Source organism: Podarcis erhardii (assembly GCF_964252035.2).
Source record: "Podarcis erhardii genome assembly, chromosome: 2".
Classification (NCBI taxonomy): domain Eukaryota; kingdom Metazoa; phylum Chordata; class Lepidosauria; order Squamata; family Lacertidae; genus Podarcis; species Podarcis erhardii.
Window position 1 is genome coordinate 111,691,916 of NC_138498.1, and position 27,578 is coordinate 111,719,493.

The 27,578-nt window shown below is 43.5% G+C and overlaps 1 protein-coding gene across 2 annotated transcripts; it reads left to right on the forward strand.

Annotated features, from left to right (window-relative positions):
• Positions 1 to 26,947, forward strand: LOC309337188 (uncharacterized protein). 2 transcript variants are annotated; one of them, XM_081853926.1, is made up of 6 exons: positions 1 to 423; positions 6,842 to 6,940; positions 10,067 to 10,222; positions 14,020 to 14,418; positions 16,025 to 16,102; positions 26,262 to 26,947. In XM_081853926.1, the coding sequence occupies exons 1-5, from the start codon at positions 342 to 344 to the stop codon at positions 16,057 to 16,059; spliced, it is 771 nt and encodes a 256-aa protein (XP_081710052.1). In that variant the 5' UTR covers positions 1 to 341; the 3' UTR covers positions 16,060 to 16,102; positions 26,262 to 26,947. The 2 variants fall into 2 exon arrangements, with proteins under 2 accessions (XP_081710052.1, XP_081710051.1); XM_081853925.1 differs by lacking the exon at positions 26,262 to 26,947 and adding an exon at positions 16,810 to 18,911 and having other exon boundaries at positions 2 to 423.
• Positions 26,948 to 27,578: the final 631 nt, after the last annotated feature.

Sequence of the window (27,578 nt, forward strand, 5' to 3'; positions counted from 1 at the left end):
CTTTTCCTTTCCAGCCCAGTTGTCTAATCTCTCCTCCAGCTGCTGTGCTGCACACCTGGAGTTTGGCTCGCCGGAAGGTGACGAGGATGAAAGGATCACAGCTGCCATAAACTTGTCGCAAAGGACACCTTCTATCCGCTAACTAGCAGTTGGTGGCCAGCTGCAGGCATTGCCCAATACCAGTTTTAACTAATGGATTCCAGCTAAATGAAACTGACTTTCACCAACTGGGAAGTTGGTTTTGTAATTGCATATAATTGCATCAGGCTGCCAGGAAGAATTTCAAGGACCTGCAAGCCCCTTTTTCTGAAGTCTTGTCCGTCTGGCGACTAACATTGAAGATGGAGGATGAAGATGGGTACATGGCTATAGACCCAGCCACCCGGGACGTGTACCCAAGACCACCTCTCAAGAAAACCAAAGGTACTTGACTTTGAAATGTCCACCCTTTTTCTTTAAGGAGAGCAGCTGGTTGTGACTAAAAAGGAAGTTTCTTAAGAGGAAGCCTGTAGGTTTGATTTGGAAGGAGTTTGTAGTGAACGTTGTGCGTGTGGCTCTTTCTTCTTCTTCTTCTTCAACAAAATCATTAAAATCAGGTGTGTTTTAGTGTGCAATTGTCCACAGAATGTGGAGCTGCGGACAAAAGTTATGCAGCCAGAAATCTGATAACGTGCAATTTGCAAATATGAGCAGGGGATTAGACACAATAGATATATGTGTCTATTAAGCATTTAAGAGACAGGCAATGTCAGGGAGAGCATGTACACAGATTTTATAATGATAGAATGTGCTCAGCTTCTGTACTCAAACTGTCCAAACCATATTAAAACCTACTTTTTTTGCCAGAACCTCCTCTACCTCACCTTCATTTCTGGGCAGGTCATGTTTCATTGCATCCTTAAACACCAAATATCCTTAAAGTACCACTTTTTTTTGTTCCAGCTAGTTACTGCACAAAGGCAAATACATAAATGAATCATTGCTGTGATAGATATGAACAACTGGCTCCTCTGGCCCTGTTGATACAGGGCGTGAGCAAGGAGCAAATAATAATAATAATAATAATAATAATAATAATAATAATAATAATAATAATAATAATTTTATTTACGGTATATCCCGCCCTCCCCAGCCAAAGCCAGGCTCAGAACAGCTAACAACAATAAAAGTAACACATGAAAGCATGATTTGAACTCCTTCCTTCCTTTCTTTTTAGTGTGTGGTGTATGATGGGGAATGTAAGCAATTAAAATAATAGACCTCTTTGCACTAGATGTGCTTCTGACATTTTCTGAGGACAGCTTCCTTTCCTCTACTCGGAAATTGTAACCCCAACCTGGCTGAAACGATTCATGGCTAGGTTCCATGGTATGGAACAAACCAGCTTGCCCACACTCCTGCTTGTTCCATGCCTTACACAGACGGGAATTTTCCCATTCACTCCAAACCACCGTTAATTAACCTGAGTAAACGTTTTGGATACTAACTGCCTGGAGCATGTAGAACTTCCAGATGATGTTCTCACTGAATCGTGCCTGATCACCTGGATTACCACAGTGATTATTACCACATGAAAGTATATTACTATACTTTAGCTCAGGAAGCAAATACAAATTAACAGGCACACAGGAAACCAGACCCAATTCAAAACACAAAAGACTCCATAAATATAACCTTGATTTCATGAGCGTTAGCAACAGAGCTGAAATGAAAAGCTGGGGAAATTTCAAGGTTTTACAAGATTTCAGGATTCAGTTCATTTAAAAAAAAAAAAAAGATTTTCCGGTTATGATATTGAAAATCTGATGGTACTGGAGGGTTCTTTTAAATTGTTAATGGGATAGATCTGGGTCTTGATGTGATATGCTTTTTTAAGAATTTGGGTTCAATATATTTATTTGTTTTATAAGAAGGCGAATTAGGAAAATGGTCAGAATCATCAAATTTTCCAACGACCTCCAAACCCGTGCAGAGCTTCTAGCTACTAAAAGGACATACAAAAACATGATTCATTGCAAGAAACAGCAACACATCCTTGAGGCTTGGTCCACTCTTCGTTCAGCTGTAGAGAGGCATGACTCCCGCTCCTTTTGGCGCTTAGTTAGGCCTTCGGCACCACTCAATTCAGCTAACCTGATTTCCGCTGACGAATGGATCGCTTATTATTCAGCCAGTTTTGCTTCTCCAAATCATCCTACAGATCACCTTCAAAACCCGTTGGACCTCTGTTCCTGTTCTCTTAGTTCCACCTCCTCAGTAAATTTTACCTCAACCCGCATCTTCAACATCATAATGTCCATGCGTAGGAATAAGGCCCCCGGCCCAGACATGGTCCCGTTGGACCTTTTCCTGACTGATCCTCTTTGGTGGAGTGAACAGCTGACTCCTGTATTCACTGCTATCTCCTCCGCCTTAGACATACCCGACTCCTGGAGAGAAGCTACAATAGTTCCGATTTTCAAAGGCGGCCAGCCAAACATCCCTAGGAACTATCGCCCCATCAGCTTACTATCTATTCCGGGGAAAATATTTGCCGCTGTCTTACTGGAAGAACTTCTTTCATGGGTCCATGAGAGAAACATTCTACCGCCAGAACAGATTGGCTTCCGGAAGTCAGCATCAACCATGGACCACTGTCTAACTCTTTATCACCTTGCCAGTAAATACACTGCACCAAGGCAAGGCCACCTGTTTGCCGCTTTCATGGACCTGGAGGCCGCCTTTGATTCCATTCCTAGGCAGAGATTATGGTCCAAACTTGCCCATTTGGGAATTGATCCGCACCTCCTTTCCCTAATTATTTCCCTTTATTCAAACACCACAGCTCACGTTCGAATTGGTCCCAACGGCTACCTTACCACTCCATTCCCAACGGCCAGGGGCGTCCGACAAGGTTGTCTCTTGGCCCCTTTACTGTTTAATCTTTATCTTCATGATGCCCTTTCCCCTTTGAAGCTAGCAACTAAGTACCCTCCTCACTTAGCAGGCCACCCCGTTGCTTCCCTTTTCTATGCGGATGATGCCGTCATCTTATCCAGAACAGCTGCGGACCTAGCAAATGCAGTTAATGCATTTATCGCCTATTGTAAGGCGGAAGCTCTTAATATTAATTATAAAAAATCGAAAGTTCTCCACTTCACTCGTTCCCGCAAACTCAAGCTGGAGCCGCTTAAGATCACAGGTGGCTACTTAGAAAAGGTAAAAGCCTTTAAATATCTAGGCTTAATATTTACTTATAATCTCTCCTGGACCACCCATCTACAATCTGCCTCTCTTGCTGCAACCACGACCTCTAATGCCATTGTCCGATTTTATCACCAGAAGGGCGGCAAACACCTTCCAGCAGCAATTCAAATGTTTAATGCCAAAGTTGTCCCTAAACTATTATATGGCTGCGAAGTATGGACTACAGCAATATCAGGTAACTTGGATCGCCCACTTCACATGTTTCTGAGATCTCTTTCCGGCGTCCCAAGATGTGTCTCAGGTGCAGCCCTATGACTTGAGTTTGCCCAGCCCTGAATTGTAAAACGAGCATGGAGTCGAGCCATTTCCTACAGCTCCCACCTACTACCATCGGATGCTCAAATTAGAGGTGGTTTCTCCAATCTGATCCTAAGAGATATTCATAATTCTCCTTGGAAAACTACAATTAATCTCAAATTCCGCTCTCTTCTCAATTTGAACCGCAAAACTGTTCTTAACTTAGAGTGTATTAGCCCGGCGGCCCTACCTCCAATCAAAAAGAAGCTACAGCAACTTGACTTCTCTAACACAGCTTCCCATGCAAGAGGGCCGTGTTCAGGCTTAGCCCTAGCTATTCCACCCCCTGAAGGGATCCCTCTATACTGCTTTACAATTCCTTCGGAGGCTAAACGAAGGGCCTTTACCTGTGCCCGTCTCAACTGTTTTCCTACAGCAGTTCTGTCGGGTCGTTACTCCAGAGTTCCCATCGCAAATAGAACATGCTCCTGCAATGACACGGCTCTGGAGACTATGGAACATGTAATGCTCTTCTGTCCCAACTGGACAGATGAAAGATCTCGGTTTCTAACTCCTCTCGTGATCAAGCTTCATCTCCCAATCCAGCCTTGGATAGTGTCCCTTCTTCTGCAGGATTCTGATTGTTGGATTACCGAGATGGCAGCTAATTTCCTGCTTAGTGTGATGAAGAGGAAAGTGGCACCAACTCCTTCTTCAATACCACAGATGTAGTTGATACGCCGCACAATCGAACCTGTTTTTTGTATTCTCTGTCACTCGATGTTTTAAATCCCCCGTTACCTTTGTTATCCCCATTCTCTCAAAGTATTCGCCCAGGACGACATACACTTTTATCTCCCCACCCCCATTTTATGTTGTTATTTCTATGTATATTATGCTATGGCCGCATGGCTAATGCAATAAAATCATTATATATATTTGTTTTATTTATTTATTCAGCTTAGACACTGCCCTATACCCAGAGGTCTCAGGGCAGTTCACAACAAGACCACAACATATAAAATCAAACCGAAAGCAATAACTCAATACCCCCCCCAAAAAGCCACATTCTAAAAGGGTGTTGGATGTCAATAAGATCAACCAAAGGCCTGATTAAAAAGGAATGTTTTTGCCTGGTGCCTAAAGGTGTATAATGAAGGCGCCAGGCCAACTTCCCTGGGGAGAGCATTCCACAGATGGGGAGCCACTGCAGAGAAGGCCCCGTTCTCATGTTGCCACCCTCCTGACCTCTCAAGAAGGAGGGCCTCAGAAGATGATCTCAGGGTCTGGGTAGGTGCATATGGAAAGAGGCGGTCCTTGAGGTATTGCGGTCCTGAGCCATTTAAGGCTTTACAGGTCAAAACCAGCGCTTTGAACTGAACCCATAAACTAATTGGTAGCCAGTGCAGTAAGACCAGGATCGGTGTAATATGCTTGAACTGTCTTGCTCCAACGTGGCCACTGAATTCTGCACCGGCTGAAGTTTCTGAACCGTCTTCAGAGGCAGCCCTACACATTGCAGTAATCTAACCAAGAAGATCAAACCTCTCCATTCTTAAGGAAATCAGCCCTGAGTGCTCACTGGAAGGACAGACCGTGAAGCTGAGGCTCTAGTACTTTGGCCACCTCATGAGAAGAAAAGACTCCCTGGAAAAGACCCTGATGTTGGGAACGTTGGAGGGCACAAGGAGAAGGGGACAATAGAGGACGAGATGGTTGGACAGTGTTCTCGAAGCTACAAACATGAGTCTGACCAAACTGCGGGAGGCAGTAGAAGACAGGAGTGCCTGGAATGCTCTAGTCCATGGGGTCACAAAGAGTCAGGCACGACTAAAAAACAACAACCTTGAGGTTACCAGAACATAGACAACAGTAGTTAGGCTATCAGACGAAAGTGATGGACTATATGGAATTGGCTGAGATGACTGGCAGAATCCGGGACCAAGGGGAAGAGTCGGTGGAAGAAGATTGGAAAAAATTTAAAGCATATCTTCAAAAATATTGTAAAATTAAGGAATGTTAGAAAGATGTTGGAAAAAGAAAGTTAGGTAGTTTTGGTAGAAATGATATAAAGGATTAAGTAAAAACGAGTTGATGAAATTGACGAAAGAGAGGATGTTAAAATTTAACATATTAAATTAAATTACTTAAATGAAAATTAGGTAGGAAGGATTTGCTGAAACAACGATTTGAACTAGAATACAAAATTGGGAGGTGTGAGGAGGTCAAGGAAAGAAGTAAAGGAAAAAAGTTATATAAAGGTTTAATCTGTTCCTTTTTTTTTCTTTTTTTAAGAGAATGTATTTTTATTTTTTCTTGTTTTTCTGTTGTTGTTGTTGTATTTTTTTGCTTTTGTATTTGGTATTGTTCTTCTTTTCTTTTTGTAACTTTTAAACTTGGAATAAATATCATTTTTTAAAAAAACAGTAGTTAGGTTATCCCTGTCCAGATAGGGGCATAGCTGGGCCACCATCCGAAGCTGAAGGAAGACACTCTGGGCCACTGAGGCCACCTGAGCCTCAAGCAACAGCAGAGGATCCAGGAGTACCCCCAGGCTACGAACCTTGCTCCTTCAGAGGAAGTGTAACCCCCATCAAAAGCAGGTGACCTCCCAGACACCTGGTCTAGGGAACCCCTCACGATAGGAGAGGTCAGAAAGCCATAGTATGAGTCCCAATAGCATCCTGGGGTTGAAAGGCTCAGAGTTTACCATCTCCAATACATGTGATTTTAGAAAGCTCAATAATGTTTGAGCCTCTGAGACACAAAAAGGGAGCCAGTCTAGTTTCAACTAGAGCCAGTGTGGTGTAGTGGTTAAGAGCAGTAGACTCATAATCTGGTGAACCGGGTTCGCTTCCCCGCTCCTCCACATGCAGCTGCTGGGTGACCTTGGGCCAGTCACACTTCTTTGAAGTCTCTCAGCCCCACTCACCTCACAGAGTGTTTGTTGTGGGGGAGGAAGGGAAAGGAGAATGTTAGCCGTTTTGAGACTCCTTAAAGGGAGTGAAAGGTGGGATATCAAATCCAAACTCTTCTTCTTCTTCAACTGTTGCTCAAGAGCAAATACTTGCACACCTTCAGCTGCTCAAGATACACTTAGATACATATCCCTACATTAAAATTTAAAAAATCCTCATTGATGTCAGCTGAACACATGGAATTCTGTTTCCATGTGTGGATCTCCATTGCTGGTTTAGGGGTATGTGGTCTTCCACAGAGCAATGAAGTCATTGGATCCTTCTGTGGTCTTGGTTGCCGCTTAGTACCAGACTCAGTAACAACTGCAGTGCACACTCAACAGTGTGTGTGGGGGGGGGGAGCAGCCAGTGGTCTTCACCACGTACTTTTAATTCCACAGATCCATCCTCCAATCTTCTCTGGTGGAAAATTGGTCTTGGCGTTTCACTGGCAGGAATTGTTTCTTTGACACTGGCTTTGATCATTCTCACTCTTCCAGGTACGTAATCCCTGTTCTGATCATCCTGGTTTGTAAGAGGACTTCCTCATTCCACTGATACTGTTGCTTCCATGCAATAAATAAGGCACAGTTCCTATTCATTTGCTGGACAGAAATCAAGCATTTGCTCCCTTGCAGGGATATGGCCTTTGTCCAGTCTCCCTTGCAGAACAGTTTCTATCTGGAGTGCTTTCTGCCCTTTCTTTCTGTAGGGAAAAGCTTAGATCGGGGTAGGCAACCTAAGGCCCAGGGGCCAGATGCAACCCAATCGCCTTCTGAATCTGGCCCGCGGAAGGTCCAGGAATCAACGTGTTTTTACATGAGTAGAATGTGTCCTTTTATTTAAAATGCATCTCTGGGTTATTTGTGGGGCATAGGAATTTGTTCATTTCCCCCCCCCCAAAAAAATATAGTCCAGCCCACCACATGGTCTGAGGGATGGTGGACCGCCCCAAAGCTGAAAAAGGTTGCTGACCCCTGGCCTAGATGGTTTCAGATGCCAGGAAGCAGAGTATTATCCATACTGGGGTGGGTGCGTGGGTGCTTCTATTCCATCTGCCCACCCCGCAGTCCTCCTGCTGTTCCTTTTGTCCCCTCCCTTTGGAGCAGGCTTCTGCATTCTGCTGCTGTTGGTTTCCAAATTTCACCAGCCCAAATTCCAGCATGGCCAAAGTTCTGAAATGATGGGCATTGTGTGAAAATGATATACAGGTGGTACATGACACCAGTCAAGCTTGCAAAAATATATCATTTGCCCGAGAACAAATGTTGGAAATGTAAAGAGAATGAAGGTACATTCTTTCACCTTTGGTGGACGTGCCCAAAGATTAAGGCTTTCTGGGAGATGATCTATAATGAAATGAAAAAGGTATTTAAGTATACCTTCTTGAAGAAACCAGAGGCCTTTCTCCTGGGCATGGTCGGCCAATTGGTGCCAAAGAAGGATAGAACTTTCTTCATGTATGCAACAACGGCAGCAAGAATACTTATTGCAAAGTATTGGAAGACACAAGATCTACCCACCCTGGAAGAGTGGCAGATGAAGGTGATGGACTATATGGAATTAGCGGAAATGACTGGCAGAATCCGAGACCTGGGAAAAGAGTTGGTGGAAGAAGATTGGAAGAAATTTAAAGACTATCTGCAGAAACACTGTAAAATTAATGAATGTTAAAATGATGTTGGATTGAAAATAAGTGGCATTAGCAACAAAGTTAAAAAGAGTATGCAAAAATGAATCGATAATGGATGAAAATATAGAGCTATAATATGTTAAGATATAGAGTTAAGATAAATGAAAGAGGGCAAGGATTTGCTGATTTGATTATATTAATGGGAATACAAAATGGGGAGGTGTGAGGAGGTCAAAGAAACAAGCTAATGAGTCTAAGTTATAAAAAATGGATTTGTTTTTAACTTCTTTTTTCTATTTTTCTCATTTTCTGTATTTTGTATTTTTGTTTGAGAGTTTTTTCTTTTTTCTTTATTATGTATTTTTGTATTTATGACTTTGTAAAATCTTAATAAATATTCTTAAAAAATAATAATGAAATGATGGGCATTGTGGTCCAGAAGCATATGGAAAGCAACAGATTGGGGAAGGATGCTCTGAAGGGAAGAACTTGGCCAATGTTATCAACTGCCTGAGACCAGATAGGATGTCATAAACTTTCCACTTACTCCTTATACAATGTTTTGTTGTTGTTTTTTTGTTATAATGTAGATGTTTTAGTGTAGGCCGCTTTGGTAGCCAATATTGACTGGAAAGCAAGAAAGATTAATATTCTTAATAAAGAAATAATTGCGAGCCAAGGTCCTGGGCCCGTAGTTTCCTTAGATAATAAACACACGGACACCATTATTTTAGGTTAATGGGATAAATTAGGCCACAACTTTATTGGTTACAGATGTGAGCGGTTTGGCTTAGGCTTGGGTGACACCTGGCTATATGTTGACTCTTGCCCATCTGCAGGGAGTCACTCTAAGGGTAAACCACCAGTAGTGGGAGCCCTATGACATACGTCAAATTGGGGCACCCCATGGGGTCCCCAGACATTAAACTTTAACAGGATACTCTTATTTAGGAGGGGCATTCAGAGGCTACAACCTCCTCTCCCTGAAACAAAGGCTTACCCAATGCCTAACCTTAAAAAGTTGTGACGATTGCTACAAGGTAGGCGAAAACCAAATGGCTAGTGCCATTTGGACAGCCGGGGGAATGGCAGTGGGGTGAGTCAGAATGACGTGGGCGGCATCCCTCCGCAGGGTCACTAAAGGTCCTGGATGTGGGGCTGCAACACCGCCCACCGAATTATTATTATTATTATTATTGTTGTTGTTATTATTATTATTATTATTATTATTATTATTATTATTATTATTATTATTTTATTATTATTTATACCCCGCCCATCTGGCTGGGTTTCCCCAGCCACTCTGGGTGGCTTCCAAAAGAATATTAAAATACTGTGATACATCAAACATTAAAAGCTTCCCTAAACAGGGCTGCCTTCAGATGTCTTCTAAAAGTCTGGTAGTTGTTGTTCTCTTTGACATCTGGTGGGAGGGCGTTCCACAGGGAGGGTGCCACTACCGAGAAGGCCCGCTGCCTGGTTCCCTGTAACTTGGCTTCTCGCAGTGAGGGAACCACCAGAAGGCCCTCAGCGCTGGACCTCAGTGTCCGGGTAGAACGATGGGGGTGGAGACGCTCCTTCAGGTATACTGGACCGAGGCCGTTTAGGGCTTTAAAGGTCAGCACCAACACTCTGAATTGTGCTCGGAAACGTACTGGGAGCCAATGTAGGTATTTCAAGACTGGTGTTATATGGTGAGCAGATCTCTAAAAGAGCAATATTTTGTTGCAAAGGAAATGAGGCTCTTTCCATTTACCCAGATGTGATATGTATAGAGATATCAGCAACTCACAAGAACTATTGGTAAACTTCATTTTGCTGAAGTGAAAGTGTAACAGGAAGTAGGAAGCAAAAAATAAAAATAAAAAAGCTAAGTAGGGTAAGATTGGGACTGTACTTTGTACAAAGACAGCATGCCTATTTCTTGTGGTTGGTTAGTTGGTTTTTTTGTCCTGTTGTCCTTAATTGCTATCAGTCTTCCATGTCTTCCAAGCTTCCCAAGGCTCTGCTCAAAGAAGCCAGGTGATCTTGCCACATCCAGTGATCTACTCAGCACAACAATGTGACTACCCAAACAGCAGTGCATTGGAACGTCTCTCCAAACTCCCAAGATACGATTCATGCAAAGACGCTTTTGCCTCATGTTTGCGTAAGTACGGTAGTTCTGCGGTGGGTGGGTGCGAATCAGATGCAGGAGTCCTTTGATTCAAAAACACAAACATTAATCACGCTTCTTCTTCACGCTGTGAAATTCATTGCCCTGAGATAATAAATAATAATAATAATAATAATAATAATAATAATAATAATAATAATAATTTATTATTTGTACCCCGCCCATCTGGCTGGGTTTCCCCAGCCACTCTGGGCGGCTTCCTTAGAAACCAAAAATACACTAAAATATTACAGATTATAAACTTCCCTGAACAGATGCGGTGATATCGGCCACTAGCTCAGATGTGCAAAATCTTAGAGCAGCTTTCCCTATCTTTGTGCCCTCCATAGAGGCAACTTGTTAAAACTGCAGTGCTGAATAAAGCGAAAAACTGGGTATGTTGTGGGAATGTTTCGGGTGGCAGGAGAGGATATATTGTTTATTAATATCCTTCCTAACTTTCATTAGCAAGTTTCTTTACTTAGCAGAGTGCATTCTCCTTTACACAACAGAAAACTAGATGCAAACTTTTGTGAGTTTCTTAAGACAACACACAATTCAATCTGGCTTGTCCAGATTGAAAGGTGTTCTAATATTTTCCTGGAAAGACCCCTTGAATCCATCCTAAAGGAATAAAGACACCACAGTCTTATTCATAAGCAATAAAAAGAAAGTTTACTCAGGCAGAGCACAGTGTGATCCCTGAAGGCAGGGCTAAGGCTTAAAGTTACAAGAATATTCAAACAGGTTTACCCCATTTGTGGGTTGACCTAGTGACTGCAGTTGGCAATCTTGGAAGCTTGCAGGATGAAAGGAAAAGAGAGAGTGTGGCAGCATGCCTTGCCCTTTTACCAGGTCTGGAAAGGTCACGCCCACCTGTTAGTCACATGCAAGGAAGGATCCTCCAGGCCAGGAGGAACAGGAGGTTTCAGCCGGCTGGACCAAACATTCCCTTGCATGTCCACTCTAGCAAAACAAGGAATGTTGTACTTGACTGCTCTCAGTGGATTACATCCCACACAAGTAGGTTAAGATGACTGGTTATTTTGCTGAAACTTTCCCCTGGAGGGGGAAAGGTGGAGAGATCCCCTTATGCAGGGATCAAATGACTTTTGGAATATGAATTCGAGCCAGGAGGAGATTGGAGCTTTTGGGGCCTTTGGACTTGGAAGAATTGTGAAACAAGATTTGGAATACTTTATGGGCCCTAGTTTCAACTATGGAAATCTGGCAGACCTGTCAAGAAGGAATATAAGTATCGTTGGGTTGGAGCTCCCCCGAGATCTGCTTTTTAGCACCAAAGATTATCAGAAAGATCGGCAGAAGGGAAATGAAGAAGAGTTAAGAGCCTCGGATATAAGATCTCCAGGTTGATGGATGCTGGGAGGTTGGTGGAACTGACGGCAGGGGCCGAGACTGGGGAGGGGAGACGGTGGAAGAAAATTGGGAATTTAAAGTGTATATATGAAGATTTTAAAAAAAAAATTAATGAGAGATGGAAAAATCGTGGAATGAAATTTTTATGACCCTAGGGGAAATGTCTTAAGAGATTAAGTTCAAATATATTAGGTTTAATGAGAAATAAGATTAAACAAAGTAAAAATGGATGATTAATTGGTGAAATAAGAGAATGTTAAATTACAGTATATTAAGATAAATTATTAGGATAAAAACAAAGTCGAAGGATTTGCTGAAATATCTAACTGAACCAGAATACAAAGAGGGGAGGTGTGAGGAGGTCAAGGAAATAAGCTAAAGAAAGAAAGTTATGTAAAGGTTTGATTTGTTCTTTTTCTTTTTTTGATTGTATGCATTTTTTTTTCTTTTTTGTCGGTTTTCCTTTTCTTATCTTTTTTCTTTGATGTGACTTGTTTTTATGTATTGTTCTGCCTTTTTTGGTTTAATTGGGTGTTTTTCTGTTGTTATTTCTTATTACTTATGTAACCTTTAAAATTTTAATAAAAATCTATTTAAAAAAAAGAAAGAAACTGGATGTGGCGCCAAGTGTGCATCCCTGTGAAGATAGTTCCACAGATGTGGAGCCGCCCGCCACCACCAAAGATGTTCTTAGCCCGTTTGGCACCTGCCTCACTGCCATGACAGTGCCTTTGGGTTCAATCCCGGAATAGTAGACTCTGGAGAAAGAAGAGGAAGATGAGGCAAGAACAGATGGAACCCCTGTCTCCATTTGGTTCTGGTGTGAAGACACAACTTCCAGCTCCTTCCCTTCCTGATGAGGAGAGTTGCCAGAATTTAGGGAAGGCTCCGAGCAGTGGCTTAGGATGGCTAATCAGGGTGAGGAGGCAGGTCCCATGCTCTCTCCCTGGACCAGATGACACCTCAAGAGAAGCTGCATCCACCCAGACCCAGTGCCTGCTTGCAGACGAGCAACTCACACCGAGATGGAGACTTCTCAAGAGAAGGGACTGTGCTTGCCTGGACTTTGAAGCTAGATGGGTGGATATGAATACCTTGTTGTCCTGGAAAGGGATAGTGCCAGCCTAAACTGATAATAGGTACTGATCATCATAGAGATCATCTGAGCCTCCAGTAACAAGCTGAAGCTAGGAGCTCCTCCAAACAATGCACCTGTTGCTTCAGAGAAAAGTGAACTTCCCAACTCCCAGACCCGGAAGCCACTCAAAGTTAACATCAAGCATTAAGAATTTCAACATATGTTTTGAATTGTGACCAGCATCCAGTAAAAAAATCTTTAAGAGTTGGCAAAATGTTTCACTCAGTTGATCCCATTCAATAGTCTAACAGCTGTATTTTGGACCAACGGCAGCTTCCGCAGCTTCTTCAAAGACAGCAGCTCCATGAGCAGCACATTGTAGAAGTTGAACATGTTAAAAATGCTATATAGTCTGCCTGGGAAATTGTGGGGTTTCTGGCATTGTTCATTGGGTTTCCACTGCTGCAACAACATACTTAAATGAGCAAAATGTCTCTCCAGGGAGAACAAGGGACTCAGCTACATTAGTTAAAACGGGGGGGGGGGATTATAAATGTGTTATAACACTGACACCAGATGTACAGTTCGATCCTTCAGCAATGTGATTTTGCATTATGAGCTTTACAATGCGTTTTCCTGAAATGTTTTTTTTTTAAATGTGTCTAGATCCAACCAACCTCGGCCTGTAAAAATGTTAGCCCAAGGTCACATGAATGTTTGTTTATAATTTTATGTTCTTCAGTGAGCTCAGTTTGATCCAAAACCTCATGGTCTTCTTAACCTTTTCACATCTTCAAGGAACTAATGACTCATAGGGCAACTGGGGGTTGAGCAAGATGGAAGTTGCAGCAAGAGCTGAATTTGTCACCGACTTATTCTGAAAATTCTACTGTCGTCATTAGCATATGATGGCAGCTTCCTGAATCTCCCCTTAATCATAATAAGGCAAAATGCTGTTCTAAAAACAAACAAACAAACAAACAAACAAACAAACAAACCCACTAAACTTTTAATATCAAACTTTGAAAATTCAGATTAACATGTTGAAAATCTTCCATATTTGACATTCCTAGAAAGGGACAGCTCAGTCCATAGATCATGAGACTCTTAATCTCTGGGTTGTGGGTTTGAACCCTTGTTGTTTAGTCATTTAGTCGTGTCCTACTCTTCGTGACCCCATGGACCAGAGCATGCCCTATGTTTGAACCCTATGTTGGGCAAAAGAATCCTGCATTGCAGGGGGGTTGGACTGGATGACCATTGTGGTCCCTTGCAACTCCATGATTCTATGAAAGTTCAATTTCAGCCTTGTTGGTTTTCCTTCTTTTACACGCAGGCGAACCTTCCGACATCTGCATCCGAGTGCCAAAGACCCCCATCACTGCAGCAGTCAATGAAACGGCATTCATCCCTGTTGATGTCCAAGTCCCAAAGACTGACTGGGATTTCGTTGAAATCCAATGGCACCACATCAAAGGAGCGGAGGAAGACTTCATTCTGAAACTTAACATGAGGTCGTGCAGCCTAACCAGCAACCCGCAGAAGTGGTGGCAGCGTTATTGCCACCTCTTTTATGAGCTGTTGCCGAAACATCGGAGGAGAGTGTCAGTCATGACGAACGCTTGGCTGGTCATCTGCAATGTGCAACCGGAAGATTCTGGGAGATACCAAATCACAGTGATATCCAACAACATGAAAGATGCATGTAGTTTTGTGAATCTTTCAGTGGCTGGAGGTAAGAGGAGGCAGAGAGGTGTATGGAGGTTCGGTACACTTCAGCACAGACCTGGGCCTGCAAAACACAGCACAAAGCCATCCTGGGTGAGCCCAGAATTAAGTGGCAAAACTTTTTTCTGGTTTTCACCTTTTCAGTCTCCAGTGTGGAGGATGGGTCTTTGAATTCTTTACCACGTGGAGGTGGAAGGGAGAGAACCCTGAGCACAGAAATTGAGCATTACCAAGAGATTGAAATTGTGCTAGTTTTCTATGTGTTTAGATGAGGAAGCATTTGACTGTGCCAAACCCCATCTCCAGCTTGGCATAACAGAATCTGAAATGCATAAACTGGTTCTTGGAGGCAGGGAGCAGGAAACCTCAGTGCCAGAAAACAATCAAGAAGAAGAGTTTGGATTTGATATCCCGCTTTATCATTTCCCCTAAGGAGTCTCAAAGCGGCTAACATTCTCCTTTCCCTTCCTCCCCCACAACAAACACTCTGTGAGGTGCGTGAGGCTGAGAGACTTCAGAGAAGTGTGACTAGCCTAAGGTCACCCAGCAGCTGCATGTGGAAGAGCGGGGAAGCGAACCCAGTTCACCAGATTACGAGTCTACCACTCTTAACCACTACACCACACTAGCACTCTCAAGGTGCACAAGCATAACACGTTTACACATCTGAGTAACAGCTAGGCAGGGGACAGACTTTTGGTCCTAGTGGTCTATGGTGCAATGTGAAATCTGTTTTGCATCTTACGGGGTATAATCTAATTAAATGTTCATAACATATTGCTTTCTGTGCACTTTCAGAATAAATCTGTAAAATGTGATGATAAATAAGGCTTTCCCCCCGTTGTAGCCTACATAGAGTACAAGCACAGATCTCATGAACTGAGGGCATGTAGCCTTGAATAAGATCTGGCAGATTTAACAAAGTATAAAATGCAGTACTTGAGTGCCATCTGGAATGGAATTGGTCTTTGGGGAGCTTTGAGGAAGTCATTTTGCATTTCTTTTCCTCTAGAAAAGTAAATATATAGAAGGCACTGAACATATCCACTGCCAGTTCTTCCAGGTTTAATCGGAGAAATACGAATCTGAAGACTGATCTCTTGCTCTTGCATGTTGAAATTAGGGTTCGGCTGAAAATGCACCATGTTCATAGACTGCAAACGGGGCTCTCTCCTTTCTCGTGATGTTTTCAGGGAGACCTTGCAAGCTTTACTTCCCATCCAGTATTGCCCTCACTCTAAATGGACTTCATGACAGTGCCATGTAACGTGTGAGATTGGGCAGTGTGATGAAATTTGAAGCCAAATCAGAGTGAGGACAATCATTCCAGCACCATACGGGAGGGAGGAAGAATGGCTCTGAGCTGGAATGGGAAAGGGTACTTGCACATCTGCCTGAAACATCTGGGGCAACTTTATGTTGAGTCAGATCATTGATCCATTTAGCTCAGCTTTGTCTACACTGACTAGATAACATCTGTCTGAAATCCTGGAGATAATACTGAGCTAGATAGATCAGTGGCCTGACTCTTATCCTCCTCTGCTATGCCCCTTTGACTCCAACCTCTGAGTGATGCTGTCCATGTTTTTCTTTTTCCCTTTCAAATATGTTAGGAGATGGTGAAGGAAGCAGGCATCCATCACACTAATTGAAGAATGTCAGGAGAATTTCTCCAGCTGTTGTTAGGAGAGGTAAGTGACTATACTTAGGGAAGTTTCTGGAGTTTTATGCTTGTATACTTGTCTGTTTTTTCACCTTTTAAATTCCAGATCCTATAGTGCATTTATTATATTTCAAACCTGAAACTAAAAACAAACAAAAAATACAGCTAGAAGCTCAAGCAGTCCAGTCCACAACACCATATAAACTGAAGAATAAGTGATTTAAGTTCTCTTGAATTCATTGGGATAAATTCACTAATGCCACGCCAGACTTCACATTACCCAATCTTCACATCAGGCAACCTTTACAATCCAGCTTGTGCACCAAAAAAACCACAGCCCTGGAATCCATTGTGTTAGATCCTTTCTGATGACCCAGTTTCTCAGGACTGAACTCAAACATCAATGTGTTTGTTTTTGTATGGCGAAGCAAATCTGCTTGTTTGATGTAGCCCTAAATGTAGGGTATTTAGAAATCTATCACTGTAATACATAGGACTGTTGCAGAAAGACTTTCTTCCAGTTTATCACTCCATTCAAAGAGCAAATTGGGGGGAGGACATTGGATGGTAAAAATTTGCACCATTCAGCCCCCCCAACCCTCATAACCGTATGATTCAGGTGGTCATCATACGGAGGCAACTCATCTTTCATCCCCTTTGATAACTACACTTGTCTGATAGTTAAGATAGATTTTGTTCTTGTGCAATAGTTCTGTTCTTTGTTCTCTTCCATAGCAAAAGAGGTAGCAGATGGATCTACAGAACTAGATGGAACTTTATATCAAGCCAAACTAGACACAGTAAAATGACGATGACAACAACGCATGAATTCCTTTTCTCCAGCAGTCGTTCTCAGAATTTGCCATAAATGACCATTTTTGCAAGTCATAGGTGGGAGAGATTGGAGCCAATGTGTACTAGTAACTGAATTGGCCTTTGATCATGTAGAGTGGAATTCAAGCACCGTCAGCCTTGAGGGCCTAAGTCCCTACCTCTCAGCCTCAACTGTAAAACAGGAGTAACAGTAAATTATCCCCATCATAAGTTATGAGTTTGTGAGAGCAACGCACAACAAAAACACTTAAATCTGGGACTGGCTAGTGGCTGAATGTTGGACACCTGGCAACCACATGTATGCTGCCTTGTGTTTGAAGACAGAAACAAGGTGGGGCATAAATGGAATAATTGCATTTAAAATAAATTGAATGCATAACTTTGCACACTGGTAGCCATTTCCAAATTGCAGTCACACTATTATACAAAGGTCCCTGTCCTAAACCATTGCTTATGTACCTTCTGCAAAAAGTGTAGTTATTTGGAAATGTTTCATTTGTGTTGCTCATAAATCAGTTGCCTCAGCATAGTAACTAAGGCTGCAATTCTACACCTACCTATCTGGAATTAAATCCCATTCAACTAATTGGGATTTTTTTTCCCTGAGCAGACATGTATAGGATGGGGCTGTAATTGTACAAGCTGTCAGGAAGGCCCAAGTGAAATTTTCGCCTCATCCATTACTTACTAGATATCCTTAGGTGGGCCTCTGTCAGCCTCAGCCTTGCACATGTAAGAAGATACTGCTAGCCTATCATACGTGGCTGTTATAAGGATTGCTGAGATCACTCTAAATGCTGAGGGGTTTTCGTCAACAGCATGGTTGTTTTCTGAAATTTAACTTTTTGATTTTTTAAAACACTTCACATAACACTAAGGAATGGCTACCATCAACCAAGGTTTATAAACCAACAACAAACCATGGCTTACAAATACACCATGTTCGTGGTTAATAATTCATTTTTCTTGGCCAGGTTCAGATTACAAACCATGGTTTAGCATTAAGTATGAACCAGGCCGGTCTTGCCTCCAAGAAGGTGGTCAAGTGCCCTTAGCTCCTTGCCATGTGCAGTTAGTCTATTGCAGGCTTCCTCAGAGTTGGTCCTCCAGATGTTTTTGAGACTACAATTCCCATCATCCCTGATCACGGGTCCTGCTAGCTAGGGATCATGGGAGTTGTAGCCCAAAAACATCCGGAGGGCCGAGTTTGAGGAATCCTGGTCTATTGCCATCTGCTCTTATGGATCTTCAGATCAGTACCAGGTACCGGGCACTAAAAGCAGGGCTTTTGCCATGAGGAGCTCTTGTCAGTGATTATATATATCACCTGATTCAGATCTATGTACAGAAGCCTATTGCTACATACTTACTGATCACGTTTTGCTAGACCAGAAAAAAAATAATGAGTTCTGTGTTTTATTGTTCAAATTGCACCTAAGGCCCAGATTGATCGAAGGCCCAAACTACATTTCCTTAAATGCAACATTTCCTCCCCACATAACTTTTTGCTTTTATAATTTAAAACATAAGGTCATGGTGCTCAGCATTTTCCTGCCCTTCCTGTTCTTTGCTAGCTGCTGATTACAGGGGATTTAGAAGGGTAATGGCATACCTTTCAAATGTCCCTATTTTCCCAGGATATTCAGGGAATTACAGAAGCCATCCTGGCTTCTGATTTGACCCCGGAATGTTTTGTTTTCCCCCTTCCATTGCCGCCACAGCAGACATGTGCAACACTCTTGCTAGCCTCTCTCTGCCGCCACCAAAGCCACCGCCACTGTAATGCTTTATGAATTTATCCTTACATTTTTATATGTGCAGCATTTCTTCTTTGTAAGCGTGCCCTGCCTTGGTTTTATTTATATGTTCCTGTATGAAATGAAAGAGAAAAATTATTCTACGCTGGTTCCGTTTATATAATATGCACAGGCCATGAGACAAATTTAAATCTTCAGCTGCATGTGTTTAACTGTCCTGTTGAAATTAAAGAGAGTTGCACCACAGTCCTTAGCATAAGCAGTGCTATTTTTACAGGAAAAGGGGTGCTGGAACTCACCATGAACGCTTGTTCTCTTAGAATAGCAATGTTGCCCACCTGAGAGGTGCCAGAACCAATTTCCAGCAAGTTCCAGCTGGAAAAAAAAGCCCTGGGCATAAGTCTCATGAATGCACTCTACATGGGGCTACCTTTGAAGGTGACCTAGAAACAACTAATCCAGAATGCAGCTGCTAGACTGGTGACAGGGCGTGGCCACCGAGACCATATAACATCAGTCCTGAAAGACCTACATTGGCTCCCAGTATGTTTCCAAGCACAATTCAAAGTGTTGGTGCAGACCTTGAAAGCCCTAAACGGCCTCGGCCCAGTTTACCTGAAGGAGCGTCTCCACCCCCATCGTTCAGCCTGGACAGTGAGGTCCACCGATGGCCTTCTGGTGTTTCCCTTACCGCGCGAAGTAAGGTTACAGGGAACCAGGCAGAGGACCTTCTCAGTAGTGGCACCTGCCCTGTGGAACGCCCTTCCATCAGATGCCAAGGACTTTTAGAAGACATCTGAAGGCAGCCCTGTTTAGGGAAGTTTTTAATGCTTGATGTTTTATCGTGTTTTTAATATTCTGTTGGGAGCTGCCCGGAGTGGCTGGGGAAACCCAACCAGAGGGGTGGGGTATAAATAAATAAATGGTGGTGGTGTCTTGAAGCAGATAGTGAGATCTGGAAAAGAGTGGGAGGAGCTCAGAGAGCCAGAGTATCCCAGAGTGGGCTGCAGGGTGGAGGTGGCAAATTGCAGACAAGAGATCTCAGATTGCAGGGAGGGGCATAGCAGTTTTTAATATTCTGTTGGGAGCTGCCCGGAGTGGCTGGGGAAACCCAACCGGAGGGGTGGGGTATAAATAAATAAATGGTGGTGGTGTCTTGAAGCAGATAGTGAGATCTGGAAAAGAGTGGTAGGAGCTCAGAAAGCCAGATCTTGAAGCAGATAGTGAGATCTGGAAAAGAGTGGGAGGAGCTCAGAAAGCCAGAGTATCCCAGAGTGGGCTGCAGGGTGGAGGTGGCAAATTGCAGACAAGAGATCTCAGATTCCAGGGAGGGGCATAGCAGTTTAGGACATCTGGATAACAGTGGGATAACAGGAGAGTGTCCCACTGTTCTCCCTTCAGATATGCCTAGTCTACCTCCTCCTGTCACCCCAAATCCTTCACCTTTAGGGGAAGCAGCTGACCATAAAATGGAGCCAGCCTCAATTCCACCTCCATCACCATGGACAGGGAGACTCCAGTGCTGGCGCATGAACAAACCTCTTTTATACGATGCAGAAGGAAGGATGCCCATTTGATTGCCCAGTCCTGGAACACCATCTGCCTGTCAAGCAAATAGCTTTGTCTGCCCCACTCTTCAAAAGGAAGGTGTGAGGAGTGTCACTCGTTGGATAAGTGTTTTAGTTCGCACTCAGCCACGCATTTAAACTCTCATGTACCTGTTAATTTCTACACTCTGTTCCTTGCCTTATGTACCTATCTGACCTAAAAATTAAAGCCTTTGGCAGAACTGGAGTTGGAAGTTCAATTTCTTCATCTGACAGAGAGGGTCAGGCCAATCCTATAGGTGTCTAAGCAGAAATAAAAAGGTAAAGGGACCCCTGACCAATAGGTCCAGTCGTGACCGACTCTGGGGTTGTGGCGCTCATCTCGCTTTATTGGCCGAGGGAGCCAGCGTACAGCTTCCGGGTCATGTGGCCAGCATGACTAAGCCGCTTCTGGCGAACCAGAGCAGTGCACGGAAACACCATTTACTTTCCCACTGGAGCAGTACCTATTTGTCTACTTGCAGTTTGACGTGCTTTCGAACTGCTAGGTTGGCAGGAGCAGGGACCGAGCAATGGGAGCTCACCCCATTGCGGGGATTCGAACCGCCAACCTTCTGATCGGCAAGTCCTAGGCTCTGTGGTTTAACCCACAGCGCCACCCGCGTCCCACTTTTTAGCCTCTGCTGGGATGCAGCCCCTTTGTCCAGAGGCTCCTTACAACTAGGATACTACATCAGGGGTCAGCAACCTTTCTCAGCCGTGGGCCGGTCCACCGTCCCTCTGACCATGTGGTGGGCTGGATTATATTTTGGGAGGAAAATTGAATGATTCCTATGCACCACAAATAACCCAGAGATGCATTTTAAATAAAAGGACACATTCTACTCATGTAAAAACACGCTTATTCCCGGACCGTCCATGGGCCGGATTGAGAAGGCGCTTGGGCCACATCTGGCCCACGGGCCTTAGGTTGCCTGCCCCTGTACTACATGGTCTGGGAGTAAGTACCGCTCGACTCAAAGAGACTTGCACTTGAGTAGGCATGCATATTATTAAGCACTTCTAGCTTTGTTGGATTCAGCCCAGAATCAATCTCCAGTCTTCTAACTCTTGTGAAATAAAGAAGTCAGTGTGGAAGAAAACACATTTAATTGTTTTTTACTCTGAGGAATTAGTTTACTGCACCACCCACAGTCTCAAGATAAGCCTCTCCAACAGAGTGTCAGATTTGCTACCATATACAGTGTGTGTTGTTTTCCTCTCCCTTATTCTGTCTAAATCCCCAAGAAACCATTCTGCCTTAAAGCACTCATGTAGTTGCACATTAAGTTTCTTTCTTTTGCAGGCACTAATTTCTCCCTAATTGCTGTCATCATCCATCTCTTTCCTACTCAAGTACGGGGTCTCAGCTGTTAAAAAGCAAAAAAAAAAAAAAAAAAAAAAACCTACCTCCTTTGATGTTGACTTTGCTGGTAGAGATTAAGTCTGGCAGGGGTTATACACAACCCCATAGCAACACCTACATTGTTTTCAGTTGGCTCTCTCTCTCTCTCTCTCTCTCTCTCTCTGGGGAAGTTACTGAGTTTGCATCTGATGCTTTTCATCAAGTTTGCTTGTGCTTTAAAAACCTAGAAAGTTAAATTGGCAGTTGTTGAAAAAACTGAAGGAAAAAGTGTGTGTAGCGATGCTGCATGTCGGATGAACAGCGACCAGATTAACTTTTTTAAAGCACTAAAATTCTGCTAAACTAAGTTTCTGCCCTGTGCCTTTGAAAAAAAAACAACTACTGAAGTTCAGTGCACAGACATCAGCAAGAGTTTGCACTTCATGCCCTGAAAAACTGCTCCTGCTGATTTTTTGCATACCAAGTCTCAGGAGCAGCCCAGACTTTTTTCTTTACTTTTCTGGCTCCAAGCTCTCAGTGCGGCCTTTTAAAAGCAAATAAAATTTTCTTTCCAAACATGAGCCTTCCGTGGCACAGAGCAAAAGTCAAATAAGCCTCGCAAATTTGGGAAGAGCAGGGGGCACCTCACTTGAACCCCCCAGCCACTGCCCCCTCAAGTCAAGGTGAATAACACTGAAGGCCAGTCAAGATATTTAGCAGAAACCTCAACAAGCACATCTCCCTCTCTCTCTTTCTTGTTATTAAAAATGCAACATTAATAAATTAAACGACTGCCGATTTGCTGCTCTTTCATGCTGCTCCAAATCAGTGCTATTTTTCCAGAAAAAGAGATGCCGGAACTCACCATGAACACCTCCCTTGTTTTCTTAGAACAGCAACGGTGCCCACCTGAGAGGTGCCGGAACTGAGTTCCGGCAAGTTCCATCTGAAAAAAGCCCTGCCCAAAATCAACAGCCTGAGGCAGCTGCCTCGCTACCTAATGGGAGGGCTGGCCCTGTTAAGCCCCAGACAGCAACATTCAGGAAAGCAACAGGAAGCTTCCCCAGAGGAAATTCCACTGCCTCTCTGGGGATTGAACTAATGGCCCCAGTTAGGAACACAGGCAATGTTACCAGCTCCCAGAGGAATCATAGAATCATAGAGTTGGAAGAGACCACAAGGGCCATCGAGTCCAACCCCCTGCCAAGCAGGAAACACCATCAGAGCACTCCTGACATATGGTTGTCAAGCCTCTGCTTAAAGACCTCCAAAGAAGGAGACTCCACCACACTCCTTGGCAGCAAATTCCACTGTCGAACAGCTCTTACTGTCAGGAAGTTCTTCCTAATGTTTAGGTGGAATCTTTTTTCTTGTAGTTTGGATCCATTGCTCCGTGTCCGCTTCTCTGGAGCAGCAGAAAACAACCTTTCTCCCTCCTCTAGGTGACATCCTTTTATATATTTGAACATGGCTATCATATCACCCCTTAACCTCCTCTTCTGACTGGAAAGAGATATACACAAAGCAGTAAATTATGAGGTACAGCTGGCAACCTCCCAGACAGCCATTCAGGATTCTCAGGAACCTGTTATTTATGTGTATATTTACAACCCCTCTTCACTGAATATTTCAGTCAGTGATGGCAAAAGAAAATAAATTTGGGCAGGGTGCAGCAGGGCAAAAGTATATTTCTACATGGGCAAGTTGTGTCTCACATGTCAAGATCCCTGAAAGAAAAATAATGTTTGGGGAAGCACTTGACCCCGCCCCTTGCTGGCACCAGCCATGATTTCAATCCTAGAGTAATGATCTTCGAATCCTAGAATTGCAGAGTTGGAAGGGACCCTAAGGGTCATCTAGTCCAATCGCCTGCAATGTAGGGATTTCAACTAAAGCATCCATGGCAGATGACCAGCCAGCCTCTGCTTGAAAACCTCCAGATAAGAAGAGTCTGCAACCTCCCAAGGTTAAATACAAAAAAATGTACAGAGAATAATAATAACAGACAATAATTACAGAATCCAGAAAAAACAAGTCAGATAGATGTTTTAAACCAGGCATAGGCAAACTTCGGCCCTCCAGATGTTTTGGCCTACAACTCCCATGATCCCTAGCTAACAGGACCAGTGGTCAGGGATGATGGGAATTTTAGTCCAAAACATCTGGAGACCCGAAGGTTGCCTATGCCTGCTTTAAACAAACCGAGAACTCTGTCATCAAACCAGCAATACTAACCTGCGGTGAGAACAACAGTGATAATCTCCAACTTAACCAAATCGCCTCAGTCACCCCATCTCTCACCTGGGTCAGCACACTCACTGCCTCTCTTCCTCTCACATCACTCTGCGGCATATGAGCGACTTTACACTTTTGATCCTCACTCCCCAACCCACCCAGTCTTTCATCCCAAGTGTCACAAATCATTGCCCACAAGCACTCATATGTAAGATGGAAAGCAAAACCTTGCCACCTCGTTTTCAACAGTAACAGCAGAGACAGAGAGAGAGAGAGGGGGGGGTTACTCCTTACTGATGCTGCACCAGTAGGTAAAGGTAAAGATTAAAGATCCCCTGGACGGTTAAGTCAAGTCGAATTTGACTATGGGATATGACTATGGGAGCCTGCGTTTGTCCATAGACAGCTTTTCTGGGTCATGTGGCCAGCATGACTAAACTGCTACTGGTGCATGGAGGACAGTGACGAGTGCCAGAGCGCACAGCTGTTTACCTTCCCGCCACAGCAGTACCTATTTATCTACTTGCACTGGTATGCTTTCGAACTGTTAGGTTGGCAGGAGCTGGGACAGAACAACGGGAGCTCACTCTGAGGTAGTGGAAGTCAATTACCCCCCTGATCACATAAGCTTAAAGAACAAACAGCTCTGCTGATAACAGCATTGCAACAAAATGTATGCAGGTGAAGGCCATAAAGACACAATAATAGTTAGCAGATAGGGCTGTATAAGCAAGATTACAGGTCCAATCTTTCTAGTATGCTAGAGCAATGTGGCAAAAAGTATCTAGTGAGTTTTTGCCAGCTATCCTCTACAGATGTTTGGGGGGCTTTTAATTGGACTCTGTGTGTATTCATTGTGTGTAAACCATATAAAAAGTCTCAGCGGACAACACCGGGGGATCAGACTTTGGGAAATATCCTGCTGAATCAGTTAGCTTGCACAAACTAATAAACGCTGGATTCTCTCTCCTTTCCGTCTCCTGTGTCTCATTGGCAAAATCCAGGAAGAACAGGTTTTAGACCTGCAACAACCCCAACATGTGAATTCAAACCGCTGACCTTATGATCTGCAAGCCCAAGAGGCTGGGTGGTTTAGACCACAGCGCCACATGTGTCCCTAGTAGTGCTGCGGCACTGGTCGTTAGTTTATGGCCTACATGTTTGTTTCATTTTTGTATTTCTTGTGCAACTCAAGGTGGTGTGTGCAGACATCCCAAGTGTTCTCCTTTCAGACCCAGTCCTCCTTAGCATGGTTGCTCTGTCAAGTGTCCTTCAGACCACAACCTGAGACTTGCCACAGCGGAGACAGCCCGCTCATTTTGGCATCACTTATCTCCACTTCTACTTTTCTACGCCTCTGTCCTCATCATAACAACGAAAGGATGTTTCACTTCACTTCCCTCAGCTTCCCTTTTCCTGAAGCACGCACACCAAACAAACCCATGCGCTGGAAAGAAAGAGCTGTTTCTCAAAGTGCAGGATGGACGCTACATATACCCGCAGGAAATTGAGGCCTAGAGAGTAATCTAGGGCAGCCTCAAGTGAAGAAAAAAAAGTTTCTGATTCATGTCAGGCACGAAGTAACTTTAAAGGACTTCATTCGAGATATTACAGCATTTCTGGTGGGTTGGAAGCTACACGTGGGCCTTGGGCCATTTTCAGGTGTGTCACAATGCCATGGCCTACCCTTCAGTGCCTCCTTAACCTGTTCCACTTCCTAGCTATCCCACAGCCTTTTTGTTGGCGCAATGCCAGCACCAGCAACTCCTTGGATGCTGAGGAAAGGAGGGTGGGAGCCAGAGAAGTTGGTGGAGGGTCAGGGATGGGGGGAAAGGTCTCCTTCCTCTGAAGAAAAATGTCCAGAGGAGATGTTGAATAAAACTAGGGGGAAATGTTAATATTTGATATCATCATTATTAAGTTGTGGGTGGACATAGCAGACAACACAGAGATTTCTCCAAGTGGTTCTTTATAAGTAAGCTAGAACTGAACTGAACTGAACTGAACTGAACTGAACTGAACAGCTCAGCCGGCCTGCTTTTATAAGCAGCCGGCTGTCAACATTGTAACAACAACAACCCAGGGGTTCCTGTCTAAATTAACTGAAGTGGACCTGAGTGAAAACTATATACACAATACCCCTGGTGGCCAGGGTGAGAACTTCAATACATAACAATCATCATCAATAAATCAGCTGGAAACAGAAGAGAAGTGAGGAAAGTTGTTACAGGAGGAAGAAATAAAGATAAAAGGACAAGGGAGGATGGATGGAAGAAACTAGAAATTTGGGTGTGGTGGGGGAATAAGATACAAGTTAAGTGTGAAAAGAGAAGGGGGAGAGAAATTTCAGGAGACAAGTGAAAATACTTTGATAGACATGTGGGTGTAGGAAGCGAGAAATAGAAAATAAAAATCCTTTTTCCATTTCAGATCCTTCTAAATCAGCAAGTTCTGCCTAAAATGGGCAAGCTGAATCACATTCCTTCCAGAGCAAATGCCTCTATTTAACCTGAGGAAAGCTGAGCTATGCATAGAAGTCCTTATCACAAGGAAGAATTTAACAATTTCCAACAATGGAGTGGTGTCTGTAATTTTCATCTGGTTATGTGAAACTCGGCCTACATCCGCTGCCATTTTGTGACCAGCTCTGTCCCTGTAACGCCATTTTGTGATTGCTGAGTCTCAGTCACTTTCAGTCATTTCAAGGGCCTGGGAGCAGTACGTTTGAGAATCCATGTGTTAGTGTATAAAGAACTAAAAGGCCAGGACAAGGTTAGCTGGAGGGCTGCCTTGTACTTTATTCACTGGCCAGATCACTGTGATACTCCTAGAATAGCCCTCTTGATTTTCCCCACAGATATACTGTATCTTATTCATTTAGTGTCTACATGAACTACTAAAGGCTTTTAGTGTTGCGGCACCAGTCTTTTGGAACACTGCTACAATTGGCCACTTACAATTGCAGTATTTCATCACCTTCTGAAAACCTTTCTGTTTCAGCAAGCTTTTTTAGAGATTTGAATTTTTTTTAACATTGGTCATTTGTTCTGTATTTTATGATTTCACAATTTCATGGCACTTTGATAATTTCACTGCACGCTGCACCGTACAAGTAGCAATTCATTACTATTCTTAAGAATAGAATAAAATGCAGATTTTGGCACATAGAATTCTGCTTTTTCCTTCCCCCCCCCACCCCGCATCCGCTCCCACCAGTTACCAGTTATTTGTGCTGCACTGCACCGCAAAACCTTTTTTTTTGTAACACTTTGCATAGCTTCTGAAGCGACTTGTCAACTTTCGCAGCAGGACTTCAGCTCATTTGCCTCTAATGCGGTAAATAACTGTTATAAAAAGGAACAGCAACACCCCCGAAGTGTGGGCCTCCAGTTGTGACCCTAATCAAGAAAATGTATCTCATTTTTGTTCTGAATTATAGTACTCAAGGGCTAGTCCTACCCTTAGGCACCTCAAGTAGTTGATTTTTGCCTGGAAAGAAAGGGTAGCAAATTGCTAGTTATTTAATTTGCCGTCATTTTATTTTCTTCTTCCAGGGAGAGGTACTTGTGGGATTTTCTGCCTCAGGTGCCAATATAACTTGGCTGGCTTTCAAAACGATGCACCTTGCCACAGTGGTGGCCTCAGGGTGTGTGTGTGTGTGTGTGTGTGTGTGTACCATTTGCTGCTTCACCTCAGGCAGCAAAATGACCTGGACAAAGCCTGACCAAGAATGAGGTGCTGTTAAGA